Source organism: Octopus bimaculoides, chromosome 14 (assembly GCF_046866305.1).
Source record: "Octopus bimaculoides isolate indiv1 chromosome 14, ASM4686630v1, whole genome shotgun sequence".
NCBI lineage: Eukaryota > Metazoa > Mollusca > Cephalopoda > Octopoda > Octopodidae > Octopus > Octopus bimaculoides.
In genome coordinates, this window is record NC_142941.1 from 44,731,757 (window position 1) to 44,759,730 (window position 27,974).

Below are 27,974 nucleotides of genomic sequence, written 5' to 3' on the forward strand. Positions count from 1 at the left end.
TTATTCATTGTCAAAAAAAAAAAAAACGATCTGAGATCTACCCTCAGTTGTATCAAGGAAAGTGATGTCTGTCTTTCCTCTTCCAAGCTCAAGCTAGTTAAATATAAACTGCAGAACCTGCCAGAAGAAGAGGGAAAAAGACTCTGCAATATCATGTTGTATAGCATAATAAGAAGCAACCCTTTTGATTACGAAGAAGTGATAAATATTTTCAGGTACAGGACCAAAGGGAGAAGTGCTATTATGATTTATTAAAGTATGGCTTTCTTATTTATATTTCTTTTTTTTTTAGTTGGCACTTCATTGCAGATCATTAAAAATATAATGTTTCCTTTTGTATTTTTGTAATAAGAGTCAATATTTTTTTCTATAGCTACTTAAGTGCTGTGACCATTATATTAAATAGCCTACAGAATATTTCTATAAATCTTTAATTTATAGTTTCATATTATTCCATATTTAAACGTATATACTGCAGAGTACTGTAATTTATATGATGAGCAAGATAAAAGTCAATGTAAGTAAAATCGAATAATATCTGTAAATTAAACTCCAATATTACAGTATCTTCATATCTTTTGAAAATTTTGCAATAAAAACATGCCTCTTATATAACAAGTTTTCACTCCGTTTTCTTAAATCAACTTTATATAGAAAAATTATGCATTAAATTTCACAGAATTTAAGAATATTAGACACATACAATTTTTAACATTTTCGTTCGTGTATCTCTCTCTCTCTCTCTCTCTCTCTCTCTCTCTCTCTATATATATATATATATATATATATATATATATATATATATGTACAATCGATAGAGGATATATGTGTGTGTGTGCACAGGGTGGGGAAGCAAAACTTGGAAAATAATATATAATTCACCAAATTATTTTTATTACAACAACCAGCAACCTGACATAAATATAATTTTAACACGAGTTTATAGGGGTATAAAAAGACAATTTATTCAATATGTCTGCCTTCATTGTCCACCACAGCCTTCACACGCCACCTGAAGGCGTCATAACTCTTCCTGATGAAGCACTCATACATGTTGTCCCACTCTTCTCTCAGGATTTACTTAAAGTGATCAAGACTTGGATGCGAAGTTCTGTTGGTAGAGCCCTCCAATTTACCCCATACAGTATAGTCTAGAGAGTTCAAGTCTAGGCTGGACGAAAACTCGAAGTTGGCAGGCCAAAAGTCGGCGAAGTTGTCTTCACAGAATTTCTGCACTTTCTTCGCCGTATGAGCAGGAGAACCATCTTGGGTCCACACTTAATTACCATTGGGGTAGCTATACTTCAGCCAAGGCAAAACCTTATACCGCAGGACATTATAATAAACGTCAGCCCCCACCTTGAAAAAATGGAGAGGCATCTTTTTCCGCCAGACTCCACAACTCCCAGTATCATGACTTGAGCAGAGGGTTTGGTTCTAAAGACGCCCTTTACTATAGAAGGTGACTCAGTTATGTATCGACCATTGCGACGTTTTAAAACAACATCAACAGTAAAGTTATCTTCATCTGAAAAGATTTTGACGGTTTGTCCATTGTGCTTCAAGTACCGCGACACTTTTTTTGTCCTTTCATGCCCTTTGGCTTTCATTGCATGAGACAATAGGTGTCTTGAGGTCCTCACGCATGGCCCCAAATGTAAATCAGTGTGTACAGCATTTCTGATGGTCTTTGGATCAACTTTCATGTCCATGGACAGTTTTCTCATGGATGTTATTGAGTCTTTCGAAATTTTGGCTTTGAGAGATTTAAGAAATGCATTATCCCGTTTTTTATTTGTCTCCACTTCCTTGCTTTCTCTTGATGTCTCCAATATCCAACATTCAGTTCTTAACGTTGTAGTCAGTGCTCACAGTGGCCCCAACGGTCTGAGCAATATGTCTAATTGCAACCCCGGCATGAAGCAAATCTACTATGCGTTGTCCCTTAGCTTCTTAAGTGGACATGCTAGATCGTATGACTGGAGCTTCTGCTAAAAATTAACTCTATATACCTCCACCCTGAAATAGAAAACAATATTTTCGTATTTACGCTCAGGAATATATGAAAAATAAGGCTTACAAAATATTCCAAGTTTTGCTTTCCCGCCCTGTATATATGCACACACTTCTGTGTGTGAGTGTGTGTGTGTGTGTGTCAGATTAAAGGAGATTAAGAAATCCGAGCATTCCTGCGGATATCAGCTAACAGAGTAAATAGAAGCGACTACCTTTTCTTTAAAGCAAACTGTGCTATACAAACTGAAACTCCAACGATAATTTATTTGTCGTAGAGTATAATACAGCAAGTTCAAGAATGAAGATGATGGTATCAACATTTGTTCCTTTGTTACGATCATTTCAACAATCATAATAAAGGAATAAATGTAATACCATCACCTCCACTTTTGGACTTACTATACACACACTCACATAACTGCCATCTCTAAGGAGTGCAGGGTTACATAAGCGGACAGTTACCTAACACTCTATCGAACCCCTAATGCGAAACCGATTGGTAAGATCGGCCGTAATGGATATATAATAGTGTACACTTCGATCGATTAATATACACGTGTGTGTGTATTTGTGTGTGTGTGTGTGTGTGTGTGTGTGTGTGTGTGTGTGTGTGTGTGTGTGTGTGTACACGACAGAAATTTATGCATGAGTCATGATACGAAATGAAGTAACGCTATGCTGGCTACTGTCTTCTCAGATACCTCGGCTGCTTGTCAAAATTTTTTACTATGGCCTTCTTGATGTCAAAATCTCGAATATGGCGTTATTTGTGAAGTAAACGATCTACCAGTTAGAACAGTAAGTCAAACGTAGTGTCTATCACATGGGAGGGAAAATATAATGTATCGGACTACTAGCCCATAAAGTATGAATTCAAAATTATAACAACAGCTATTGTTATAGCAATTTGTCTCTGCGCGGGACGCTGACTCCAACGTTTCAACACTTTCTAGGCAGAGACTGCTACTATGACCCCTGGGAAAAGTTTTCAGTAATAAACGAGTCTCTTTTTCCAGAAGAAAAATTGACTTTCTAATAGAAATTATTGTAACAGTAGTTACACAGCTCTATAAAATGCATTGGGAGAGAATGTTATGAATGTTATATAGCTAGCGTGAATAAAATCACATTGTTTTCTCTAAACAACGATCTAATAAAATAAAAACATTGAAATATCTTAATACATTTTTTTTTTATCGTTACAATATCGAACGGTTTTATGAGAAACTTTAAGGAGAAACGTGTTCCTCTTAAATTTTCAGTTTGAAATACTGTGTAACAAAAACGATTTAAATAACAAATAGACAACACAAAAATTATTTGATTTGAATTAATCTATGAAATTCTCCTCGGTATGATTTCTCTCCAAGTATTATGTATTTTATGCCAGAACAATACTTTGGGGACAACTACAGCCCAGAATTCGATAGTTGCCCTCCTATTTAGAAATTATGTCAAGGAGCATGAATACACAACATATACTATACTATACATGTGTGTGTATATGTGCATATATATATATATATATATATATATATATATATATATATATATATATATATATATATATGTATGTATATATATATATGTATATATATATATATGTATATATATATATGTATATATATATATATATATATATATATATATATATATATATATATATATATATATATGAGTGTATGCATGTATGTATGCGCGTACATATATATATATATATATATATATATATATACACATACACACACATATCCACAGACAGAAAAACATACCTACAGACACGTAGAAATTTACGTGTGTATATACTGTATGTGTGCATATGTGCACATATACACACACATACTAATACTCAATAAACGAGCACGGAAAGGAAATATACGATAATTGATCATTATCACCGGTAATATCATCATGATCATCATCATCATCATCATTGCTGTCGTCGTCGTCGTCACCGCCAACATCATCATCATCATCATCATCATCATCATCACCATCATCATCATCCTTGACAGCATCTTCAGCATAATAGATTCTTTAATAAGAAGCTTTCTTACAGCGACTTCTAACCAAGAGCCATCCCACATTTTAAATATAGTCAAGTAGCTGAATGAATTTTCATTTGCGTCAGCATTCTTTTTTTGTCTTTTCTTTTCTTTTCTTTCTTTTCTTTTTCATTTCTATCTATTTTTTTTTTCTTTTTCTATTTTTTTTTTGTCATCTTGTCTCTCATCTAGAAAGTTTATTAACTTCTTTTTTTTATTTCTCTTCCTCATTGACAGCAAATTTTAATCTCATCGCATTAAAAGGAATTTCTTTTCAATCAACATTGGTTTGCTGATTGGTTTATATAGCAAGACAGATAGGTCGTTTCTCGAATATGAGTTTACAGTACAATTTTTCTCACGCGAGTAGTGTAGTCGATTCCGCTTAATCGCATCGCTTACGATAGATTATTGGATTTCTTCATGCAATTAACCGGAGTATGCATTTTGCTGAATTCATTTGGTTGGCGATAAATTTCGAAATTTTAATATACTACCAGCAATAAAGTAGTTAAGAATTTTCAAAAATAATAATAATATTCCTATGTGTGTACAATGTTTATCAAATGCAGCTGTAGCACATTCTCTCGGACATTTCCACTAGATTACCGGTTATGTGTTTAATTAGCATATTTAATTAATCCGCTCCTCATTCCATCCGTCCATGTTTTCCCGAGAGCGTCGTAGGGATAGAGTCCTCAGGCACCTTCTCCGTAAGGTCCTATCAGAAGTATACATCATTAGACTTTCCTGCTGGATTTTCAAGGGTGACCAACTGATATATGGCAAGATATTGCCATATTGAGGTATAAATATACAAGTATACCTCATCATGTTGAACCGTTAATCCCTACACATATTTTTCTTCCTCCGTTATTTTCATTCTCTCTCTCTCTCTCTCTCTCTCTCTCTCTCTTTTTTTTTCTTCCTGTCAATCTTTTCTGATGAAGAGCGTAGGCTCGAAACGTCAAAGCTTTTCTATTATTTCCGAGCGTCAAACTAATACACCTGCTTGTTGTTTCTTCACTCGTTTTCGTCTTTTGTTTTCTGTAAATTTGAACTATATGTGTGTGTGTGTGTCTGGTGTGTGTGTTTGGTGTGTGTGTGTGTGTGTGGTGTGTGGGGGGTGTATGTGGGGGGGGGAGTTCGTTTTTGTACCTAGTTTGCAAGATTCTTTATCTGAATTCGTGCGTTGAAAAAATGTTGTGTGTTAATAATGACTCTCTCTCTACACACACACACACACACACACTTATGGCCATGCAGTTAATTTGTTTTTAAATAAGCAATATTAATTTGTTTACACAATGCTTATCAAATTTAGCTCCTTTTCCCCTTAAACATTTTAATGAGGTTATCAATTAAGTGATTCATTAGCGCGTTAACTAAATCTTATCTTTATTTATTTTAATACTTTATTCATCTAAATATTTCCAGGAGTATTTCTTCTCAAATAAAACAAATATATATCGTCAGTTATAGTGTTGCATGCAGAAGCACAAGCCATAATGTGGAAATAACACAGGAGAAACAATTTTATATACAGGCAACGTCATCCTAAATTATACGCTTAATTTTTGTAGCTAGATTCTATTGTCAGAAATATCAGCAGATTTTCATTACGAAATTAAGATCTGACAAAGCCCCAGAACTTTTGTGCAAGATATTGCCATTTACAACAGTTGCTACGTTATACAACTTTATGCATGGATTCCTCTTAACTGAATATCGAATAATTACATTATTCGGTTAATTGCATGCTTTAAAACGCATAACCGTTTAACATTAAATATATGTAAAATTGATCGATTAATTGCATAAAATTATTTCGTATTTTGAGTAAGAAATCGACTAAATGTTGCATAAAATTGAACATTTATTTGATTTCAGTGAAAAAGTGATTCTGGAAGCTTAATTTTCGTGACCAGTTAAAATGACAGTATTCACTACATCATATTTACAAACAATCAATGTCGAAAGGGTCAAATGTATTTAAGTTTTATTCGTAACATTTCAATTATTTAAAGACTATCGAAGTTCGGATTGCGCCGTAATTTTACCCTATTTTTAATTATGTCTAAAATTCTTCATTGCAGCAAGAATTTGCAATAAGATAATTTTTAAATGAAGTGGTCCATGGAGGCCATTTTGTTGTTTGCATTATTGATTACATTAGACTGTGATTGATCCAATTAAATTTCTCTTAATCCGCATACCCCGAGTGATTATCATTTAGTAATTTGGAGAGTGTAGAATTTAATGCCTGAACGTATAAGTTTGGCTAATTTGGGTAATTGAAGAATATTAAAGGTAATTGAAAACCTCATAACGGATAAGTAAAATGATTGTCATACAGATACACATCGATAATAATATTGATTTCAAGTTTTGGCAGAAGGCTAGTAAGTTCGGGAAAAGAGCTTAATCGATTAAATCGCCCAGTGTTCAACTGGTATTTATTTTATCGACCCCAAAAGGATGAAAAACAAAGTCGACCTCGGCGGATTTTGAACACATCAATAATAATATCAATTCTTTCTACTATAGGCACAGGGCTTGAAAATTTTGGGAGCACGTTCTAGTTGATAATATCGACCTCAGTGTTTCACTGGTACTTATTTTATCGATCCGGCAAGAATAAAAGTCGAAATCGACCTCGGCGACAAAAATTAACTGAATTGTGTACAGAAAGAAATCGTGTACAGAACATACACTAGAAACAAAGCGATATTCTTGTACTCTTATAAAATCTATACGAGTGTGGTTACCAACACTCACATAGAAATACGTCTCCTGTTCACTTTCCTACAAAAATACTTTTCACCTCCTTATTTCCGAGCAGACGACAGCTAACACCGCGAGACTTTTGTCGCTGAAACTACTTTTTTCCCCCGTTTGTTCTTCCGTGTGTTTCTAGGTTCTCCTAGCTTTTCCTCCTCTTTTTCTACTATCCGAAGAAGTATTACGCCCGAAGTATTATGTCCGAAACGTATTACGTCCGAAACGTTGACTTTTCCCCCTTCCCTCGAATGTTAAACTAATGATATTATTGTTTTTCTGTATAATCGTGCTTGGATTCTTTTGTTCTTTGCTACTCACAATTACACACATACGTACATGTTAGAAACTGCTTGTTGTGATCACTGTGAAGAAAAGCATTTTAGAGAACAATAGCCAGGTAATAATATAAGCAGAGAATACAACTAAATATCTTTAGTAGGCTTAGGACCCACCAACTTTGATGATGGTAACCAATTGACAGCAACGTCCGTGATTACAAGAGGCAGCGCCACTGTTCACACAAACTCAGATAGATAGATAGATAGATAGATAGATAGATAGATAGATAGATAGATAGATAGATTGAGAGAGAAAGAGAGAGAGAGAGAGAAAGAGAGAGAGAGAGAGAGAGAAAGAGAGAGAGAGAGAGAAAGAGAGAGAGAAAGAGAGAGAGAGAGAGAGAGAGAGAGAGAAAGAGAGAGAGAGAGAGTAAAACAGAGGGTAAGAGAAAGAGAGGGAGAAAGCGACTTAACATTTGTTTTATGGCATATGCATACGTATATTTCAACACATTGATATACGTGTACAAATGCCTACGTGTGTTCATATATGTATAACACATCATTAAAAAGGAATGCAGAAATACGTGCGGTCACACATACATACATACACACACAAAGATATATTAACGTCTTTATCAATTCTATGCTTCTATCCAATGGCTTCAACGATGTTATTGATCAAAGGCTAGCTTACTTTTGGGGGTTATGTTTGTTATCGCAGAGCGATTCACTTTGCTAACGGAAGACAGATATTCCAACGCCCAGTAATGTATATTCTCACACGTCTGTGTGCAATGCAATCACATATACACACACACACACACACACGTGTGTGTGTTCATGTATTTGTCGTTTAATCTATTAAGCTTTTCGTCGGTGAATTCATTTGATTTTGTAGATTCGGGAAAATGAGCTTAGAAAGGAGAGCCATTGAATTAGTTTTACTCCGTGACCGATTCGAAAACTCATTCCATTTTCTCGTAATACTTGCTTCCCGGCTGACACAAAAATTCACTGCAGTTAACCAACTTTGAACTGGTTTCGTCGTTTGCAAAACTGCCCCGAAACTTTTAGACAGGTAGATCTTAAAGTTCTAATTCCTATCATAACTAAACATGTGGTTTTCAATATTATTTATACTAAGACCAGCTACAAGATTTTTATTGCCGGTTTAAAAAAAAAAACAAGCAATGCTAGATTTACGTTTGAAAACAAATGCTCAAAGCATTATCAGCGAATGCTTCTGAGCAATTGACAAACATCCTGTGAGTGGAAAACGTATCGGATTTTCGAATATCGAAATTCTTTACTATTATCTTGCAAGCGTAGGTGTGTGGTAACAAGTTTGTTTTCCAGTCACATGCTTCTGGGTTCAGTCCCATCGCGTGGCACATTGAGCAAGTGTCTTGAACTCTAGGTCCGGGTCGACCAAAGCCTTTTGAGTCTATTTGGTAGACGGAAACTGAAAGAAACCCATCGTGTGTATAAATATGTGTGTGGATGTGTGTGTGTGCTTGCGTGCGTATATGTGTGCGTGTGTGAGTGTGTGTTTGTATGTGAGTGAGTGTGTGTGCGTGTCTTTGTTTTAGTACCCACCACCATCGCTTGACGACCGGTGTTCATTTGTTTACGACACCCGTAATTTAGGAAATTAGAGAAGGATGGGAGAGAAAACAGTATAGAGTAGTGTCGCATCAAAAAGGTTAAGCTAAACCGACTTGGAAATGGATATATACATATATATATATATATATATATATATATATATATATATATATATATATATATATATATACATACATATACACACACATATATACATATATATACATACATATATATATATATATATATATATATATATATATATATATATATGAGAATGTACGAAAAAAAAACAACAGACGAGGACAGGTGGTGTAAACAACAAAAGGATGTATTAGTTTGACGCTCGAGAATACAGAAAGTCTTTAACGTTTCGAGCTACGCTCTTCAACAGAAAGAATACGGAGAAAACAAGGAGAAAAACACGGAGAAAAAAAATTGAATAGTCCCTGGTCAACGATCTATCATGGCTTTCATATATATATATATATATAAAAATATATATATACATATATAAACACATATATATATATATATATATACATATATGTATATACATATGTACATATATATATATATATATACATATATATATATACATATATATATATACATATATACATATATATATACACATATATATGCATATATATATATATATATATATATATATATATATATATATATATATGTATATATATATATATATATATATATATATATATATATATATATATATGTGTGTGTGTGTATGTGTGTGTGTGTGTGTGTGTGTGTGTGTGTGTGTGTGTATACACCTTGACCAAGAGCTGTTTATTCTCCTGGTGTTATTGTTGGACTTCCTGTACCTCTCCATACGGCAATCCAAAAATCCAAAAGCCTGAAAGTCTCATGGAAACAAAGTAAGCTCTTGTAAAACATTATATACAGAGAAAGAGAGAGGGAGAGAGAGAGAGGAAGCTCTCTGTGTGAGTGTGTGTGTGTGTGTGTAGTTGAAGGAGAAATATGAAGGAACATAACCGAGACTGGTACTCAATAATCGCCGTGAACTTTATAAGAACTTTATATTGCAAAGGAAATAATGAAAAAAAAAATCATCATTGCAATATTTATCTCAATATCAAAATTTATACTCCTTATTTCATAACATATGATTATTACAGCAACAAAAATATAAAGTAAAGAAAGAAAACTCGTTTTGCATTGTATTTCATACGTAAGTTTTATGGCAAGAAAATTTAATCTTTATTTTTAAAATAATCCTATAAAAAAAATAATGCGTCTATCATTTAATATAGTTGAACGTAGTTGGTTACGAATAAACTACCGGCCGAGAAAGTCCTCTCAGCATCAACACTAGTTAAATTTATTGTTAACAAACGGTTCGTACAAGTTTTCAATAATTTCACTTATAGTCAATGTATTTTCAAAGTTGATAATGATATTTTAACTCTAAATTTAGCTTTTAAATTTCCTTTGACATTCATATATTAGCGTTTTGTTCAGAGGGCGTTGACGGGTGCAATCGTCAACAACAATTGGTGGTTTGCTCTAAAAAGGGCATTAAGAGTAGAATCGATTAGGTTTGGTAAGACTTTAGTGGTAGAGAGAAATAGAATAGAGGGAGATTTAGTCAGAAAGTTAAATGAGGCACTTAGGACAGGCATCGCAACCGACGTGTTGGCAGTGAGGTTGGCCCTCGACCAAGTGCGACGACGTTCTCGAGGAAACTCTGGGCGTCGACGAAGATCAACTGACCGGCCTGTTTCGGAGAACTTGCGGGCCTTGGCCTACGGATAACTTCCAGAAATCCCTTGCCTGGCAGTGCTACCGAGGGGCGCTGCCCGTTCGGGATAAACTTTACAGGCACGGAAGAGCTGTCAGCCAGGCCTGCCCAAGGTGCGCACAGAGCGATGAAACCGTTCTACATGCTCTCGTCCACTGCCCAGGCATTGCTGACCTGTGGGTTTATGTCGAACACCTGCTGTCACGTGTAGGACGTACCTGGCTATCAGCTGAATCTATGGTGAAGATTGCTCCGCCGTCCTCCTTTGGCCGGGAGAGGCAGACGATTTTCATCTTCTCGTGTTTGTAGCGAAAGGACTAAAGTCAGACACTTTCCTTTTTGGCCAAGCCATCATTAACTTCTTCACTTGAAGAAGAAAGTGAGAGGGGAGAGGGATGTGTTGCCTTCTAGCAAGTTCTTCGAAAGGTGGATGAATGTTAGAAGAATGGCTATTGTGAAAGGACCAATTCTGAGCATATACCTATGAAAAATTAAAGGAGAAGGGCTATTGCCCTGTTAATCAGGCACCCGTGGTTTTTATGGGTTTTCCCACGAGGAACCTTAAAGCGCCTCCCCCTATTGGGAGATTCATGTTGTTTAATTATTATTGTCTTTATAATGTTTACTCGATTTGAAAACCCATTGTATTGTCTTGTGCTGTCGTTTATGCTTGTGTCATGTAATTTTATATATCTTTATATTAACCCTTGTGGCCAAAAAGAATGAATTATTATTATTACTTTTATTATTATTTGGCAATACTATCCATCTTATATAAGGGAAATTTGTATACTTTTTCTCACAAATCTCTTTTCTCGTGTCAATTCCGGGAATTCCCAACTCCTGAAATTATCTCCCCCTTCATGCAACTGCTACTCGTTGTTCGTTTACCTTTCTCTCAAAATGAAGATAATTTCAATAAAACAAAAATTTATATTGTGTAATATGGTTCTTTTGGTTTTCTTGTCTTATTTCATGTCACTGGTCACTCTGAAGTATTTCTCTTAGCTCATTTTTGATTACACTGACACAGACACACGCCAAACATATTTCATATGTGCATGCATTCAAACAAATATAGATATATACAGACGGACGGACGGATAGACAGACACAGATAAAGGAGACTGCAGGCATTACAACAAACGGTATTAATGTATTCAACGAACCTAAAGTCGACTATTATATATATACGTATGTTTACACACACATATAAATATATTCGCAGTTCGATATAAAGTATGAAATGTGTGAAGTCTCATAATATTTATAGCCTTCATGCTTGGGTTTAATAACTTTGATATATGTAACCAATGTAGCAAGAGATAAAAAGCGTTTTAAACCTTTTACTGTCAGATTATTAATTGGAATAGAGAAACGTGAACTTCCAGAATTATTAAAACTATATTGATAGCAGCTTTCGTATTATATTTTTAATTATTTGTTCGGTTAAAGTTATACGTAGCTTTATAATAATATGAAATCTAAGTGATGATTCAGAAACTGGGTTCAACTCGCCAGCTATCAATTATTGACGGCTTTCCATTGTAGAATGACTTTCATATCTTCAATCGATCAACATTGATTCGAAGTACAACGAATGCAAATTAGTTTTGTGGTAGTTTGTAAAACCATAGTGATAATACAAAATTTGTTGAGGAAAATAACAATACAATTTAAAGAAATTTCATCACTAATTCCGTTTGCTTCCATTAAAAATGGCTGTTTGAATTGTTAAAACTTAAACTTGATCTTTGAAGATATATTATGTTCGTAAAGCTACACACATATTCAAGCAAAACGCACGGATATTTTCATGTGTATACATCAGAACATATAAACGCTCTCATCGATACTGGAACCCATCTTAATTCAGCATATGCACGTAAAGTTCAATATGTATATTTTATAGATCACTGAGGTTTACGATATATGCATATAGAGAGAAGTATAGATAGACATTGCAGTGACTGACAATGCTGCTTAAATATGCAAGTAGCTACACATTTAGATATATGTATGAGAATGCAGATATATGCAAATCAGATCATCTACCTTTTTATCTTTAAAGATTGCTATTCAAGAAAATATTTTATTGCCTTCCCTTTTCTTTTGCTAAACATATATGTAAATATTAAAATTCTTCACATATTTTTTTTTTCTTTTACTTCTTTCCTTCTCTTCTTTCTTCTTTGTCCCGTTTTGCTTTCCTCCATTGTCTTCCCATTTAGTTTCATATTCTATTCATCTTCTCTCTGTTACCATTTCTCTCTCACTCCTTTTCTCTCTCTCTCTCTCTCTGCCTATCCCCCCTCTCCTGCACTCTCTCTTTCTCTCACACACACATACATACTCACTATTTGCCTCTATCTTTATCGTTTTTCACTTTCCTTCAGTTTTAACTTTATTCCTTTTTCCTATGCATCATCCTACATCGCTTAATATATATATATATATATATATATATATATATATATATATATATATATATATATATATATATATATATATATATATATATATATATACGCACATAATATACATATATGTATGTACGTATGTATGTACTGATATATACTAACTCGTATATATATATGTGTGTACACTTACATACACATACACGTACATTATTCCTTTTCATTGTCATTTCCCTTCCTTTGCTCATCTTATATGCATGCAACTTTATCTTTTATTCTTCTTCCTTACTATCCCGATTTTTTAACATTTCTTTTACCCGCCACACTTATACACTTTGATTTTTCACCCTTTTGTGAGGAATAAATGAGTTGAAATCTCGGCCTGGTGACGTTGTCTTGGATACATTCTATCAGTAGAAATGGAGGATTTCAGTTCTTATCTCTGAAACTGTATCACTTAAGTTTAATGACTAAACTAATGCATAAAACGCTAGCCATTCGCTCAGTTACATTGATTAAGAGCAAGAGAAAGGGATGCTGGAGGTGAGTGCACGATCTCAATCCTGAATATACTAAACAGCTTCCACAAAATTCTAGTCATTGCTTTGCTGCTTTAATAAAACCTCCGTATCAGCTGAAATATAAAGCCAGGGAAACAACTGTCTCTTCTTTTTTTTTTTTGCTGTTTCTTTCCGATTTTACTCTATCATCACAGACGATTTGATATGCATATTCATACACACACACACACACATACACACACACAGTTATAAAATCTCAAGTAGAGATAGAGTAGTAACGTATACTCTACTGTATACACATATTTCGAATACGGCACATACACGAATATATATATACACATACATACATACATACATACATACATATATGCACTCACACACATATATATTATATACACACACACACACACACACACACATACACGCGCGCGCGCAGAATTATGTATGTATGTATGTATATATGTTGGTGCATAATTATTGCGGCTTTTTTTTTTTTCAATAAATTTTATTCAGCAAAAACAATACCATTTAACAAAAACATCTTTAAATGATTATTCCGGAGCATATTCACCATCTACTTCAATTTCTGCCTGGCGTTTTGTTAAAATTTTTCGTTGAATAAAATGTTTTGAAAAAAAAAACCCGCAGAAATTATACACCAACCTAATATATATATATATATATATATATATATATATATATATATATATATATATATATATATATATATATAATTTATTAATGAGGGTAGAAATTGATATTAATCAATTAAAACCAGTGGTCTAGCATATTAAAAAAATCCGAAGATTAAAATTATATAACATACAAAAATAAGAGGAATGACCAGTAAAAGTGGACTCCTATATGCTAGAAATAGATGTCGAATCATCTAACCACGAGAAAAAAATATATGTTCTCAGTAAAACTTTAGCGGCACAACAGACTGTAAAAGGGCAAGACAAATGAAAAAATACTAAATAAAAAAACGATTAACCTACGTACCAGTTTCACCTGTTAAAATTTACATAAGTAAATATCTGCAGGATCGTCAGCGCAGTCCGTCGATTCGCAATATAATTTCCAGAACTAGACACAAGACGTCCACCCGAAAGGGAGCACGTGTAGAGTTCTACAATTTACATTCAGTGTATCATTTCAAATATCCTCAATCTGGCGCGCTAAGTCCGGAAATAATTCTGCAGTTAATAAATTTTTGCAGCTAATTTACCGGTTTGAGAACATTATTATATAAAATTTATTAATGAGGTTAGAAATTGATATTAATCAATTAAAAATCGTTTTTTTATTTAGTATTTTTTCATTTGTCTTGTCCTCTTGTGTCACTAAATTTTTACTGAGAACATTTTTTTTTCTCGTGGTTAGATGATTCGGCATCTATTTCTAGCATATAGGAGTCCACTTTTGCTGGTCATTCCTCTTATTTCTGTACGTAATATAATCTTAATCTTCGGATTTTTTTAATATGCTAGACCACTGGTTTTAATTGATTAATATCAATTTCTAACCTCATTAATAAATTTTATATAATAATGTTCTCAAACCGGTAAATTAGCTGCAAAAATTTATTAACTGCAGAATTATTTCCGGACTTAGCGCGCCAGATTGAGGACATTTGAAATGATACACTGAATGTAGAACTCTACACGTGCTCCCTTTCGGGTGGACGTCTTGTGTCTAGTTCTGGAAATTATATTGCGAATCGACGGACTGCGCTGACGATCCTGCAGATATTTACTTATGGAAATTTTAATTTGTGAAACCATGGTACGTAGGTTAATCGTTTTTTTATTTAGTATTTTTTCACTTGTCTTGCCTTTTTACAGTCTCTTGTGTCGCTAAAGTTTTACTGAGAACATATATTTTTTTCTCGTGGTTAGATGATTCGGCATCTATTTCTAGCATATAGGAGTCCACTTTTACTGGTCATTCCTCTTATTTTTGTATGTTATATATATATGTGTGTGTGTGTGTGTGTGTGTGTGTGTGTGTGTGTGTGTGTGTGTGTGTGTGTGTGGTATGTACATATATGTATGTATATATGCATATGCTCACATATCATTTGTATATATATATATATATATATATATATATATATATATATATATATATGACTCATGGCTCAGTGTCAAGCCAATCGCACGAAAGCTTCTGATATGATAAAAATAATCCTTTTAATCTACTACATACAATAATCACAAACTTTATATATTTCTTATATACATGTGCATTGAACATTTCATCTTCAAATTCGGTAGAATTTGTCACAAGGAGTTTGTTTACCTTTCTCTCGAGTAGAAGATGATTTTAATAAATCAAGAATTTATATTTTTAAGGCATTTATAGGCCATTATTCGTCTTTGTTTTCTAGCTTAGAGCCACTGGTCATTCTGAATTATTTGCTTTAGCTCTCTTTTTTTATCATTTATATATACGTACTTACACGCACACACACGCATACATACAGACAGACATACTAACATACACATACATACATACATATATACATACATACAAACACACACACACACACACACTCAACGGTGCTCCACGTAGTTTTCGTCTACTAAATTCACTTACAAGTCATCAGTCGGCTCGGGTCTATAATAGAAGACACTTGTCCAAGGTGCCAAGAAGTGGGACTGAACCCGACCGAAACCACATGGCTGCAAAGCCAGCTTATTAACGACACGGCCATGCATGCACCTTCTGTTCTTGTTATGAATATTGGCGGGCAAAACCAACGGCAATACAAAATGGAAGATGAAAATACTTGTAAGCTGTTACTAAAAGATAAAACTATAGATGACTATTATGAAAAGCGAAGTGGAGAAGTGCCAACAGACGACCAGTTATTATAATTGTAATTGTTCGAAGCAAGAACAGAGACCAGTTACTGCTCTAAGACATGAAGAGGATTTAAAAGATTGGTTAATGTTCGTTCAATAATTAATGAGAGTTTTGAAATACTGTCTTTGCTGCTACTGCTGCCGAATATGGTTTTCTTTGAAGTACTTACATGAAAAACAGGCGTGCATTTCTTGGTTGAAAGTTCTGCACAGATCAGCATTATAATATTCCCTTTTATACACAAACCACGTGTTTCTGTGTAAGCTGCCTAGTCTTCAGAATTTTGCGAAATTTGAAGAAATGAAAAGAAACCACTTTATTTCAATTTTTATTTTTCATTTTATCCTATTTTATTTTACTTTATCTTTTTAATTTAAAAATTGCAACTTATAATTAATTCCTTCCAGTTTAGAATTATTCCTTTTAAAGTTGCCGAATATAACAGCAAGTGAACACATATGAGCGGCGAGGGGAGGAGGTAAAGTAACAGCTTAGTAACTCCTCCTTTCTTTTGTATTGAAGTATTTATTCTTTTATTCTCTCTCTCTTTCATTCTCTCTCTCTTTCATTCTCTCTCTCTTTCATTCTCTCTCTCTCCATTCCTCTCTCTCTCTTTCTCTCCTCCTACTTTTGCTGTTGTTGCTACTATTACAATTGCAATTATTACTAAGGCGGGGAAAGGCGGTGAGCTGGCAGAATTGTTAGCACGCCGAACAAAATGCTTAGCGGCGTTTAGTCCGCCTTTAAGTTCTGGATTCAAATTCCACAGAGATTGACCTTGGTTTCAATCACTACGAGGTCGATAAAAAAAAAGTACCATCTGTGCACTGGGTTCGATGTACAAAGGATTTCAGGATTATTACAAATGCTGTGAGATGGTAGAATCACTAGTGCGCCAGACAAAATGCTTAGTGGGTATTTTTTTTTTTTCTGGGTTTACAATCTGAGTTCAAATATCGCCGGCGTCAATTTCGCCTTTCATCCTTTGGAGGTTCGTAAAATAAACACCCCTTGAATACTGAATATCCGTTACTTTAATGATTTCATTAAGGAATTCATATTTAACCACAGGACTAGAATTCTAAAGTGGTGGAAACTGACACCACGTAGTAGCGTTTCATGCTTCTTTCAAAATCAGTGACAATATAGATAATGTGAATAAGACCGTGAGCTGGCAGAAGCATTAACACGCTCAGCTCCTAACTCGGACCTTAGTCTCTTTTGACAAGTACAAAGTTTTAGGGGGAGGGGAAGTGGTTGTTATAATGTTCATGCCTTGTGTGTGTGTGCATTCTTTTAGTTTTTTACTTGTTTCAGTCATTTGATTGCAGCCATGCTGGAGCATCGCTCTTAGTCGAGCTAATCGACCCCGGGACTTATTCTTTGAAAGCCTAGTACTTATTCCATCGGTCACTTTTGCCGAACCGTTAAGTTAGGAGGACGTAAGCATACCAACATCGGTGGTCGAGCGATGGTGAGGATGACAAACACAAACACACAAATATGTGTGTGTGTGTGTGTGTGCGTGCGTGCGTGTGTGTGTGTGGTCGGAACTGAAAAATTCAATGACACACAAGGACCAGTGATTTCATCCAATGATTTCATCTTCGGACTAACCAAGTAAATTTTCAAGCTATAAATTTGCGGTCGTTATGCACCTTTAGACCACGATGGATTATTTCAGATCCTGGTCTTATTGTTGTTTTGTGTGTGTGTGTGGTGGTGGGGGGGGGGGGGTTCTTTTGCGAAAGAGATTCGTTTAATTACAAAAACTCTCTCCCGCCTACCATCTCCATCTAACACCGTGTGGTTTCTATTTGTTTTTGCACATTTTTACTAGTTCCCCAAAATGATTGGCTATAACCTAACCCCGGTAAAAGGTTTTTGTGCTTTTCTCTCTCTCTCTCTCTATCTCTCTCTCTCTCAGTCTCCCTCTCTCTCTTTATCTAGCTCTCTGAAAAGCCCCAACACACGCATACTGTGCTATCATTCCGAGTGTTCACAATAAACAATATATTCGGTCGTTTCTTGGCACAAATATCATTTCCCAACGCCAATGTTTCGCTTATCGGTTAAAACCCATTTCGCTTCCTTTTTGGTGTTAATGTCATTGTGAAAGACAAAAATGTTCCAATTTCCCATTTCTTTTCTCATAAAAATCTTGGAAATTCTTTTTTTATCTTCTTCTTCGTCGTCGTCGTCTTCTTATCTATTAATAAACCTTATCTACCTCTCTCTCTCTCATTCATATTGCTCTAAACCAATATTATAAATTTAATCCATTTTAACTGGCATATCAGAGAAATCTCGCCAACAAGACAAGTTATCGTTTGTGCCTATAACCACTTATTTTGTTTCAGTGAACACATTGCTAAGAAAGGAATATCATGTGATTAAAAAAAAATAAATAAAAAGAACATGAAGAAAAAAAGAATCAATGCCAGAAATATTACAATCTTTAGTTGCTAATATGCTTCTTGAAAAATATCAACACAGGCAGCGTCGAATAGATAGAAGCGTTTTCTACGCGAAGAAATGATAAGCATAGTCAAAACGTAACTTGAAATAATTGGCGGTGGTTTGGCAGACTTGGTGGAGTGACGGACAAAACATCTCGCGCTATTTAGTTGTTGTACCTTTATGTTCCGAGTTCAAATCGACTTTGCGTTTCATTTTTTCCGGAGTCAATACATTAAGCTTCAGTTAAATTATGGTGTGTGTGTGCATGCTGGTGGTGGGGTAGATGGCCTGATCTAATTCGCTATATACTTCCTCAACATTTGAGACCTAGTGTCTTTGTAGGCAATTGATAATTGTTTATGCAATATACCATGCAGAAAATTAACAAACACCATATTAGAAAACTAAATATTTTCTTAAATGAAAACTGACTCTAATTCAAACTTGTTTGGTGAGTGTGTCTGTTTGTACAATACATATGTGTGTGTATACAGAGAGAGATTTATGTCTCTATATACATGCATATACGTATATCTGTACATGTATAGCCATACATACATAGCAATATATATATATATATATATATATATATATATAAAGAGAGAGCGATACATACATACATAATGTATGTACACACACATTAACGACATTCAAATATTATCTCAGTCGTTAAGGCGGCGAGCTGGCAGAATCGTTAGCACTCCGGGCAAAATGCTTAGCGGCATTTACGTTCGCTTTTACGTTCAGGGTTCAAATTCCGCCAAGATCGATTTTGCCTTTCATCCTTTCGAGGTCTATAAAACAAGTAGCAGTCGAGCACTTGGGTCGATGTAATCTACTTATCCCCATTCCTGAAATTGCTGACTTTATGCCAACATTTGAAACCATAGAATATAGAAGATTTCTCAGCAGGAACGCTACTTATAGAACCATTTTAGTTGAGGACAAGACAGTTTTGATGGAAGCCAGTTCAACATGTTTAACAGTTCAACTCGCTTTAATGTAGACTGGATTCTAATTGATGTAATAGGAATATAGTATGTGGTGTTATGAACTGTGATGAGCTGTGTGTTGTTTGTGGAGAGAGATGAGGCAAACGGAAGTGAAGCCCGACCGGAAGGGCCAAACGGGAAGTCGGACACACGCGTCGAAGGCCAGCACGTGGGGCAGTCAGAAGACAGACAGCTTACGAGGAAGACGTGCTTTGCTTTAGAGCGATTGTTTACTCCACCGCGGTTATCGAGGTAAGGTCCAACGTTTCATTCTGTCCTTTTGCTTCTTGTTGTCTTTTCCCTCCATCACACCACATAGTATAATTTCTACAACGAGATATTCTTTTCGTCTTGCCTACACCATTCACCATAAAAAGAATATGGCATCTTATAATTTTTGTTAGGACTAGTGATTATGTACTTTTGGATTATTCTTTAACCTTCAACTATTATTAAAATCTTAAAATGTCGACTGTTAAAGAGTCGTACACTTGAATGACAATAATCTTTTCTGCTAGAGGCACAAAGCCTGAAATTTTGTGGGAGGGAACCAATCAATTCTTTCGCTCGGTCAATGCCTGTGGTAGTGGTTCCACCGCTGTTTTTCTAGAGGGTTTGTAGAGGCGGAATGCGATGATACATTGGGGGAGACCCTAATTTTTGACGATAATCAGCTGGCCAGTCCGTTCCAACGTACGTTCGGGCCGAAGACCCCGGATAATTTTCAGAAGTCTTTCGCATGGCAGTGTTACCGCAGAGCCTTACCTGTCTGGGATAAACTCTCAAGGCACGGTGACCGAGACACTCCTATCTGTCCAAGATGTGGGCGGAACAAGGAAACCGTCCCACACGCTATTTTTCAGTGCCCGGAAGTGTCTGATGTGTGGGTTTATGCCGAACTGATGTCAGGTGGAGGAAGAGTACGGCTGTCGACTGAATCTATAGTGAAAATTAATCCACCGGATTTCTTAACGAAAGAAGGTAAGCATTGTCTTCTCTCTGTAGTAGCAGCTGCGTGAGGGATTATATGGAGGACGAGAAAAAAAGGTATAAGGTCAGGCACCTTCATCTCTGGCCCTAATCTGGTGAATTTTTTCATCGTCCACCTGAAAAGGCAAATAGGGCTGGAGAGGAAATGTTTGGCTGAAGACGTGTTTGGAAAAAGATGAAAGAATGTCGCATGAATGTTGGGCATGAAAGGCTCCGCGTGAATGCGATATGGTTTAAAAACCCAGGTCAGTGGCAAGGCGTGGTTCGTGGGGTCCGTTATAATCCCGTCTCCACTTCATCTGTTGTGTCTAATTGTGTCCTATCATCATCCGTATTATATATGGTTTTAGAATTTTTAAAAGGAACCCAATCGCATTTCTTGTAAAATCATTCGATTTCATTGTGCTGTTCCTTCTATGTATGTCCTTATGGATAATAAAAAAATAAGAAACGTTAGCACACCAGACGAAATGCTTAGCAGCATTTCGTCAGCTGTTACGTTCTGAGTTCAAATTCTGCCGAGGTCGACTTTGCTTTTCATCCTTTCGGGGGTCGATTAAATAAGTACCAGTTACGCACTGGGATCGATGTAATCAACTTAATCCCTTTGTCTGTCCTTGTCTGTCTCCTCTATGTTTAGCCCTCTGTGGGTAATAAAGAAATAAATGTGTGTTCAATACCAGAACGTTGAAAGGCAAAGTACACTTCGGTTAGATTTGAACTCAAATGTAATGACCGTAAATAAATACCATTTCTTTCTCTTTTCTTGTCCTTTTTTTTTTTTTTGGCACTCAAACGATTTTTCCAATCTACCACTCTGTATTCGAAATACTTTTAACTTCAGCTTTTCATCTCTTCGAATATTTGATTTTCTCATTTTTATGTGAATAGAAAAAAAAAAAAATGAGAAGGAGAAAGAACGATAATTTTTCTTCATTGTCGTTTATTTATACTTTCTTCGTTCTAATGAAACAAGAACAAAATCTGTGTCTTTTGTGTTAGAAGTAAGACTCTGTGTGTGTGTGTGTGTGTGTGTGAGAGAGAGAGAGAGAGAGAGAGAGAGAGAGAGAGAGAGAGTGTAATTTAGATATGAATAAGATGCAATATATTCCAGTTTAAATGTAAGAAACGTGCGGTTGTTTTTCAGCTAACCTTCAAGAGTCGATTTTATTTGGTAGAAAGAAGTTCGTGAGTTTTTTTGGGGTTTGCTTTTTTTATTTTACTTTTATTTCTGTTTTCATTTATTTGTTTATTTATTTATTTATTTATTATTGTACATGCTTCCCGCTGCTGGCAGCTATCCAAAATGGCTATCATAGGTTGAGCTGTATAATCTACACTATATTACATATGTGAGACCCTAGCGTACTTCTTTAAATAGTTTTGGCCAATAAAATATGACAAGAGAAGCAGTTCGTCCGTCACCAGATAAAGACAAAAATAAAAATAAAAAATAGTGTTTGTTAAATCGTACAAAGCAATCTAGCGACGAGAATTTGTTTTGCCAACGAAGTATATACTTGAAGAGGTTAAAACCGTGAGATAGCAATATCTTTACAAAAGATTTTATGCATCTCAATACAATTTCATTCTTTATTTTCTATCTAGTTTAATCCAACTTTTTCCCCTCCTTAACACTTCTGTCACGTAATTGCCATAACATAAACGTAGCTAACATCTCATTCTCAGATTTTAACTTGCATACATATATAATCTCCAGTAATTTCCTTTGTAAAATATTGATTTAATTTAGAATAGTCACGAGGACACTATATGCCTCAGTTTTAAATGAGATTGTGTGAGCTGCACAAGTTGAAGTTAATGCTTGACTGAATTAGCAATACAAGTAAAACGAACTCAAAATCTTCGAAAAACGAGAGAGCCTATGACAAATTCAGTTTTCAGGAATTTTTTCCCTTTGAGCTAATCTTCTCTTTTGAGTGTCCCACTTTCTTATGAATAATTATTCAAATTTTTTAAGGCAATAAAGACCACAAGGTCTCAAAGGGAGGATGATATGAAATTGTGTCTGGTGTAACTAAATGCAGAACTACTTGGATCTCCGTCGGTTTTGACGATGAGTAGTCAGTAATGTCCTTTAATTAGCTGAATTACCAGCTCTTTGAATTAACCAGTGTGTTAGTATTCAACAAAGATCTACACCTTCCTTCAGAAACCTCGAGCAGAACTTGCGTGTCAAAGAGTGTGACCAGGCGAGATCTTTGAATTATAAATGCAATCCATCTGACAAGGTTCCGCAGTTTCCAGTCTCACTCACAAACGTTGGATCGATCCGAGACGCAGAGGGAATGAACGCCTGACCTCATAAATGCAATGCAAACTTCTTAACCACTCGGCCACATTGTGTCTGGTGTCAGCTATTAATGATATACTAATGGGACCCGCGAATATTTCACGGAATTAATGGTTAAACTTATTGGGTTATTTCTGCTAACTTTATTCAAAAACCCTGAAAGCGTAGCTTGTGTCTATATCAACAGATAATCGCTCATCTGCTACTCATTAAAAAGTGAAGGAAATTGGAATACAATGATTACTTAATGCACTTTATATATATATATATATATATATATATATATATATATATATATATATATATATATATATATATATATATATATATATACATACATACATACATACATACATACACACACTTTATATACTTTATGCACAATTTTATAGACTTATTACACAGCACTTTCACTCTTCGCTTTTCTTTTCAACTAATCATGGGAAAGCGTTACAGACGGGCTAAGTAATGAAGTGACACGCAGAATTATTATAAGATCCTTTAGGAAAAAGTATTAAAATAAATTCTTTTTTGAATGAGCAATAGTGAACATTTATGAGGTGGAGTATAGTAGCAGAATTAATTTATTGACACAAAGTGATGGAAGCTCGATTACAACGCTATTCGAACTCAGATGCAAAAATGACGAGCGAAATATTACAAAGTTTTAATGCCACCACTATAACTACTGTATTCCTTCACAAAAAACAGCGGTTTCTTTTGAGTACAGTAATCCCTTGATTATCGCGGGTGTCACGTTCCCAAACAGCCCACGATAGGTGAAAATCCACGAAGTAGAAACAGTACTGTACTGTATATTTTTTTTAATGATTTTTATAATTTAATTATATTTATTTTATTATTTTTTATAATTTGTATATATTTATTTTATTATTTGTATATATATAAGCTTTTATAAACTCTCCCCACACTCTTAGGAGTATTGCGGTACTCGTGTCTTCACATTTTTTGCCTCCTGAGTTTCGTTTTCTTTACAGTATGTTCGATTCTTTGCTTACTCATCTACGGTACACTACGTATTTTCTTTTAATATATGTAGAGGGAGAGAGGGTGAGAGAGAAAGAGACTGAAGTACACGTAAGCTTATACTATCCCAGTAAAACAGTATTACAAAAACCTTAGAGTGCCTTTAGTAAATTAGAAGAGGTACATTAAGGGGAGCTGAAAGAGATTAAATCGGTTTATCAGAAACGGACTTAAAGAAAAGAAATGTGAATCGTGACATTTGAAGTGTTACTGAAGTAAAAGCGTTTGCCTTGGTGGTGAGAATGGCTCCCGATCATAATGCAATGAGTTCGGTTCCTGAACCGGGCAGTGTGTTTTGTCCATGAGTAAAGTAATTCCTTTTAGGTTGTTCTAGTTTGCTTAGTTATCTCGAGTACTAGCTAGGTACTGGTGCATCCCTCTTTCCCTCCAGCTCTTATATCCATGGTATATTACTGTATCAAGAATGACGGGAATGAAAGAGTACCTATGCCTGCTCACTATGTATATCGCTACTAGGTAGGAACCTGAAATAATAAGCAAAATCATACTGCGTGTTACCAAGCCATACTCCCTCGTGAGTGACGGCTGGTTGTAGTGTGTTTTCTTTTACTTTTAATAAAATAATTAATAGTATGAATGAAAAAAATTGATTGCAGTCGGGATCGAAACAAAATCAAGAATACAGCTTGACTTAGTATTGGCGAATGTCCCAAAATTCTAAATTTTCTGCTTTATTTAACCAAAACCCAATAATTGCATACATTACACTGTTCCACCTTTAAGATATATTTTCAAGTCACGTGGTCCTTTTAATTAATTGCCAACGGCTGTGAGTCATATAGACGTGCGAGTGAACAAACAAAAGTAACACTCAACACATTTGGCTTGAGTTACGTGTATTTAATGATAGTTTTAACTCAGCTCTGTGCTACTTAGAGTTTCGTGGGAGTGGGACACGTCCACATCATCAGCTGTTTGTTGCGCATGTTTTAATCTACACGATCAGAGATGACCTAGGCCTACACAATCACTACAACGACATAAAGTGTGTTTGAGCCGTGGAGGCCCTTATGTGATCACGTAATCTGCTTTCTCAAATTATACCCAACAATTAGTCATAGGATGATATTGTTCAAGATATACTGTGTCTGAAAAAAAAGTCGAGGTGATAAAAACTGAATTACCTTTGACCATAAATTTTCTCGATTAACAATAATTTAAGACTCAACAACAACAGCAACAACTTTCGTCAGTGTATATAATTGAGGTACATAGGGAGGCAAGCCCAAAAGCTGTCCCAGACGACACACACTGTAGCTACGCCATTGATTTTACCAGTTGTTAATCTCAAAGAAACATGTAATAAAATTAAAAGCTGGTAAATATTTTAAACAACTTTCGGTAAAGGTAATTTTGGTTGGAGACTTACCTGCCGTGTCATTGGGAGACTTCGTGATGCGGCTGAAATTTTCCATTCTTGCTGCAAATCTTCTTGATTCCCCATTCTCAATGACTGAGTATTTCTATTTTTAATTTCATCGGGATTGCCCGTCGAGAAAACGGGATTGTTGGTTTGATAAATCAATAAGTTCTTTTCTTTACCTGATTGATCACATTGGCTAATCTCAGTTCTATGTTGAGGACTTCGGCTGTTATTGCATCTGACGATGCAAATGGTTATAGACACAACGACGACAGCAGACACTATGACGGCACCTGCAACAATGACAATGACTAGATTCATATCTATCATTTCGTCTGAATATATGTCAACGGTCGTCAACATTTTCGCTGTTTTATTGCTGACGGTCAGTACTAAAGACAAGGTGGTCATTGCTGATAAAACCGGCGTGCCACTGTCCTGAACAATTAAGTCTAAATTATATGACCCTGCATCATTTTGATAAACAGTTCGAGAGAAAAATAAAACCCCCGTATAAGGGTTCACAGAAAACAGTTGTTTGTTGTTACCCCCTACTATTTCATATCTCAGAAAAGCGTTTACATGACTGTCTCTGTCAGATGCCCTCAGAACTGCTATTTCATTTTTTCGATGTGGTTGATAGTGGACATCTAGACTAAAAGGATTAACACTAGGGAAAGTAAAATAGGGAACGTTGTCATTTTCATCCATAACTTCAACAATAACATTTGCTGTATTGTTTAAAGAAGGATTTCCGTTGTCTTTTACTAACACTTTAAATTGATATGTATCCTTTTGTTCATGATCCAAGGAATTTGTTGTGGAAATAAATCCATAATCAGTGATTTCAAAGGGTATAGAATATTCGTTGTTACTTAACAAAAAATAAGTAAGTTCACCCCCGGAGCCCTGATCAGCATCAGTTGCATTAACAAAGCCGATTGGAAACTTATGGTCCTCATTTTCATATGTCAGAAATTTGAAAGTGTCTTTTGTAAATTGTGGTTGTACATCGTTGACATCCATCACTTGGATAGAAAAATTTCGTTCTCTCCTCAGAGACGGTGATCCTTTGTCTTGACAGCTGAGACTAATATCATAAAATTCTTTCGTTTCTCTGTCAACTTGCTTCTTCATTATTATTTTATATTCGTTAGAACCTAAATTTAACAGCTGAAATTTCTCGTGCTCCAGGTTACAATCAACTTCTCCATTCATTCCGATATCGTTGTCAATAACACTAACATATGCAATAAAACTGCCAACCTTAGTTCCCTCCGAGATACTAGCAGTATCTTTTGATAATTCAGAAACGAAATTTACGTCTATTTCTGGTGCATTATTCTGTTGATTAATTACATTCACGAGCACCATGGCTGTGGAACTTAAGGGCGGGTTTCCACCATCTCTGGCTTCAACGAACAGTTTATATTTTTGTTTCTGTCTAAAAGTAATTTTCTTCTGTACGAAAATTTCCCCAGTTTCACTGTTGAGTTGGAAATATATTTTGGCTGTGTCCGATGTTTCTGAGCTGAAATGATATGAGACTCGACTATTTTCGCCAGAGTCTAAATCTTTCGCAGACAAAATAATAATTGGTCGAGTTTTGGGGTGAAAATTTCTTATTGAAATATTATAAATATTTTGCGTGAAAACTGGAGCGTTGTCATTAATGTCAGTTACAGATATGTGAATATTTAACCTTCCTTCTCGAGGCAGAATACCGCCATCTTTTGCAATAACTTGGAGCATATAACTATCTTTCAGTTCTCTGTCTAATTTCTTTTCCAAAATTATATTTAATTTTGAAGTACCAATAACTCGTTTTGTTACTGACAATGTAAAAGGCTCATCAAACTTTTTTTTCAATAGATATGTTATTGAAGAACTCAATAAACCAACGTCTTTATCTACTGCATTCGGTATAGATTTCATTGTTCCTTTGCCATCAGTTTCGTCAAACTGAATGTTAACTTGTTTTACGGGAAATTCAGGCTGATGATCATTAATATCTTCTATGATTACCTTGATTTTAAGTATTTTCATAAACGCTTCAGCTTTGCGGACAGCTATTTTGATAATCTTAAAGCATTCCGTGTTGTAAAAACAGAGAGATTCAGCATCCAAAGTCTGAGCAGTAAAAAGTTTTCCTGTCTTAGTGACGTTGAATAGTTGTGAGCTGCTAGTTTGTCTCTGTCGTAACCGGTTGTATGTGATTAAACTTGGATCTTTAAGATGTTCTAATATATGCGAATCAGAGGCTATATCGCCCACATAGCTGCCAGGACCTCTGTTTTCTTTGACATGATAGATGAGATCTATACAAGAACTTAAACGAAGAAATATCAGGTGGAGCAAGATCACTAACGACAGTAACCAATTCATTACGGCAGATGTTCATTGATGTCACTTAAAGAGTACAGCGTCTGCAAAGGAAAAAAGAAATGAGATGATTAGAAGTGAACAA

General features: G+C 35.1%; 1 protein-coding gene across 5 annotated transcripts in view; it reads right to left on the bottom strand.

The window, feature by feature from the left end:
- The window catches only part of LOC106877753 (protocadherin-18), a 210,011-nt gene that overhangs the window by 52,568 nt on the left and 129,469 nt on the right, over window positions 1–27,974 (bottom strand). For all 5 annotated transcript variants that reach the window (XM_052973116.2, XM_089362767.1, XM_089362768.1 and 2 more), the window contains exon 2: window positions 25,514–27,933. In XM_052973116.2, the coding sequence (XP_052829076.1) occupies window positions 25,514–27,892 (2,379 nt within the window). In that variant the 5' untranslated portion in view covers window positions 27,893–27,933. The remainder of the gene's footprint in view (window positions 1–25,513; window positions 27,934–27,974) is intronic.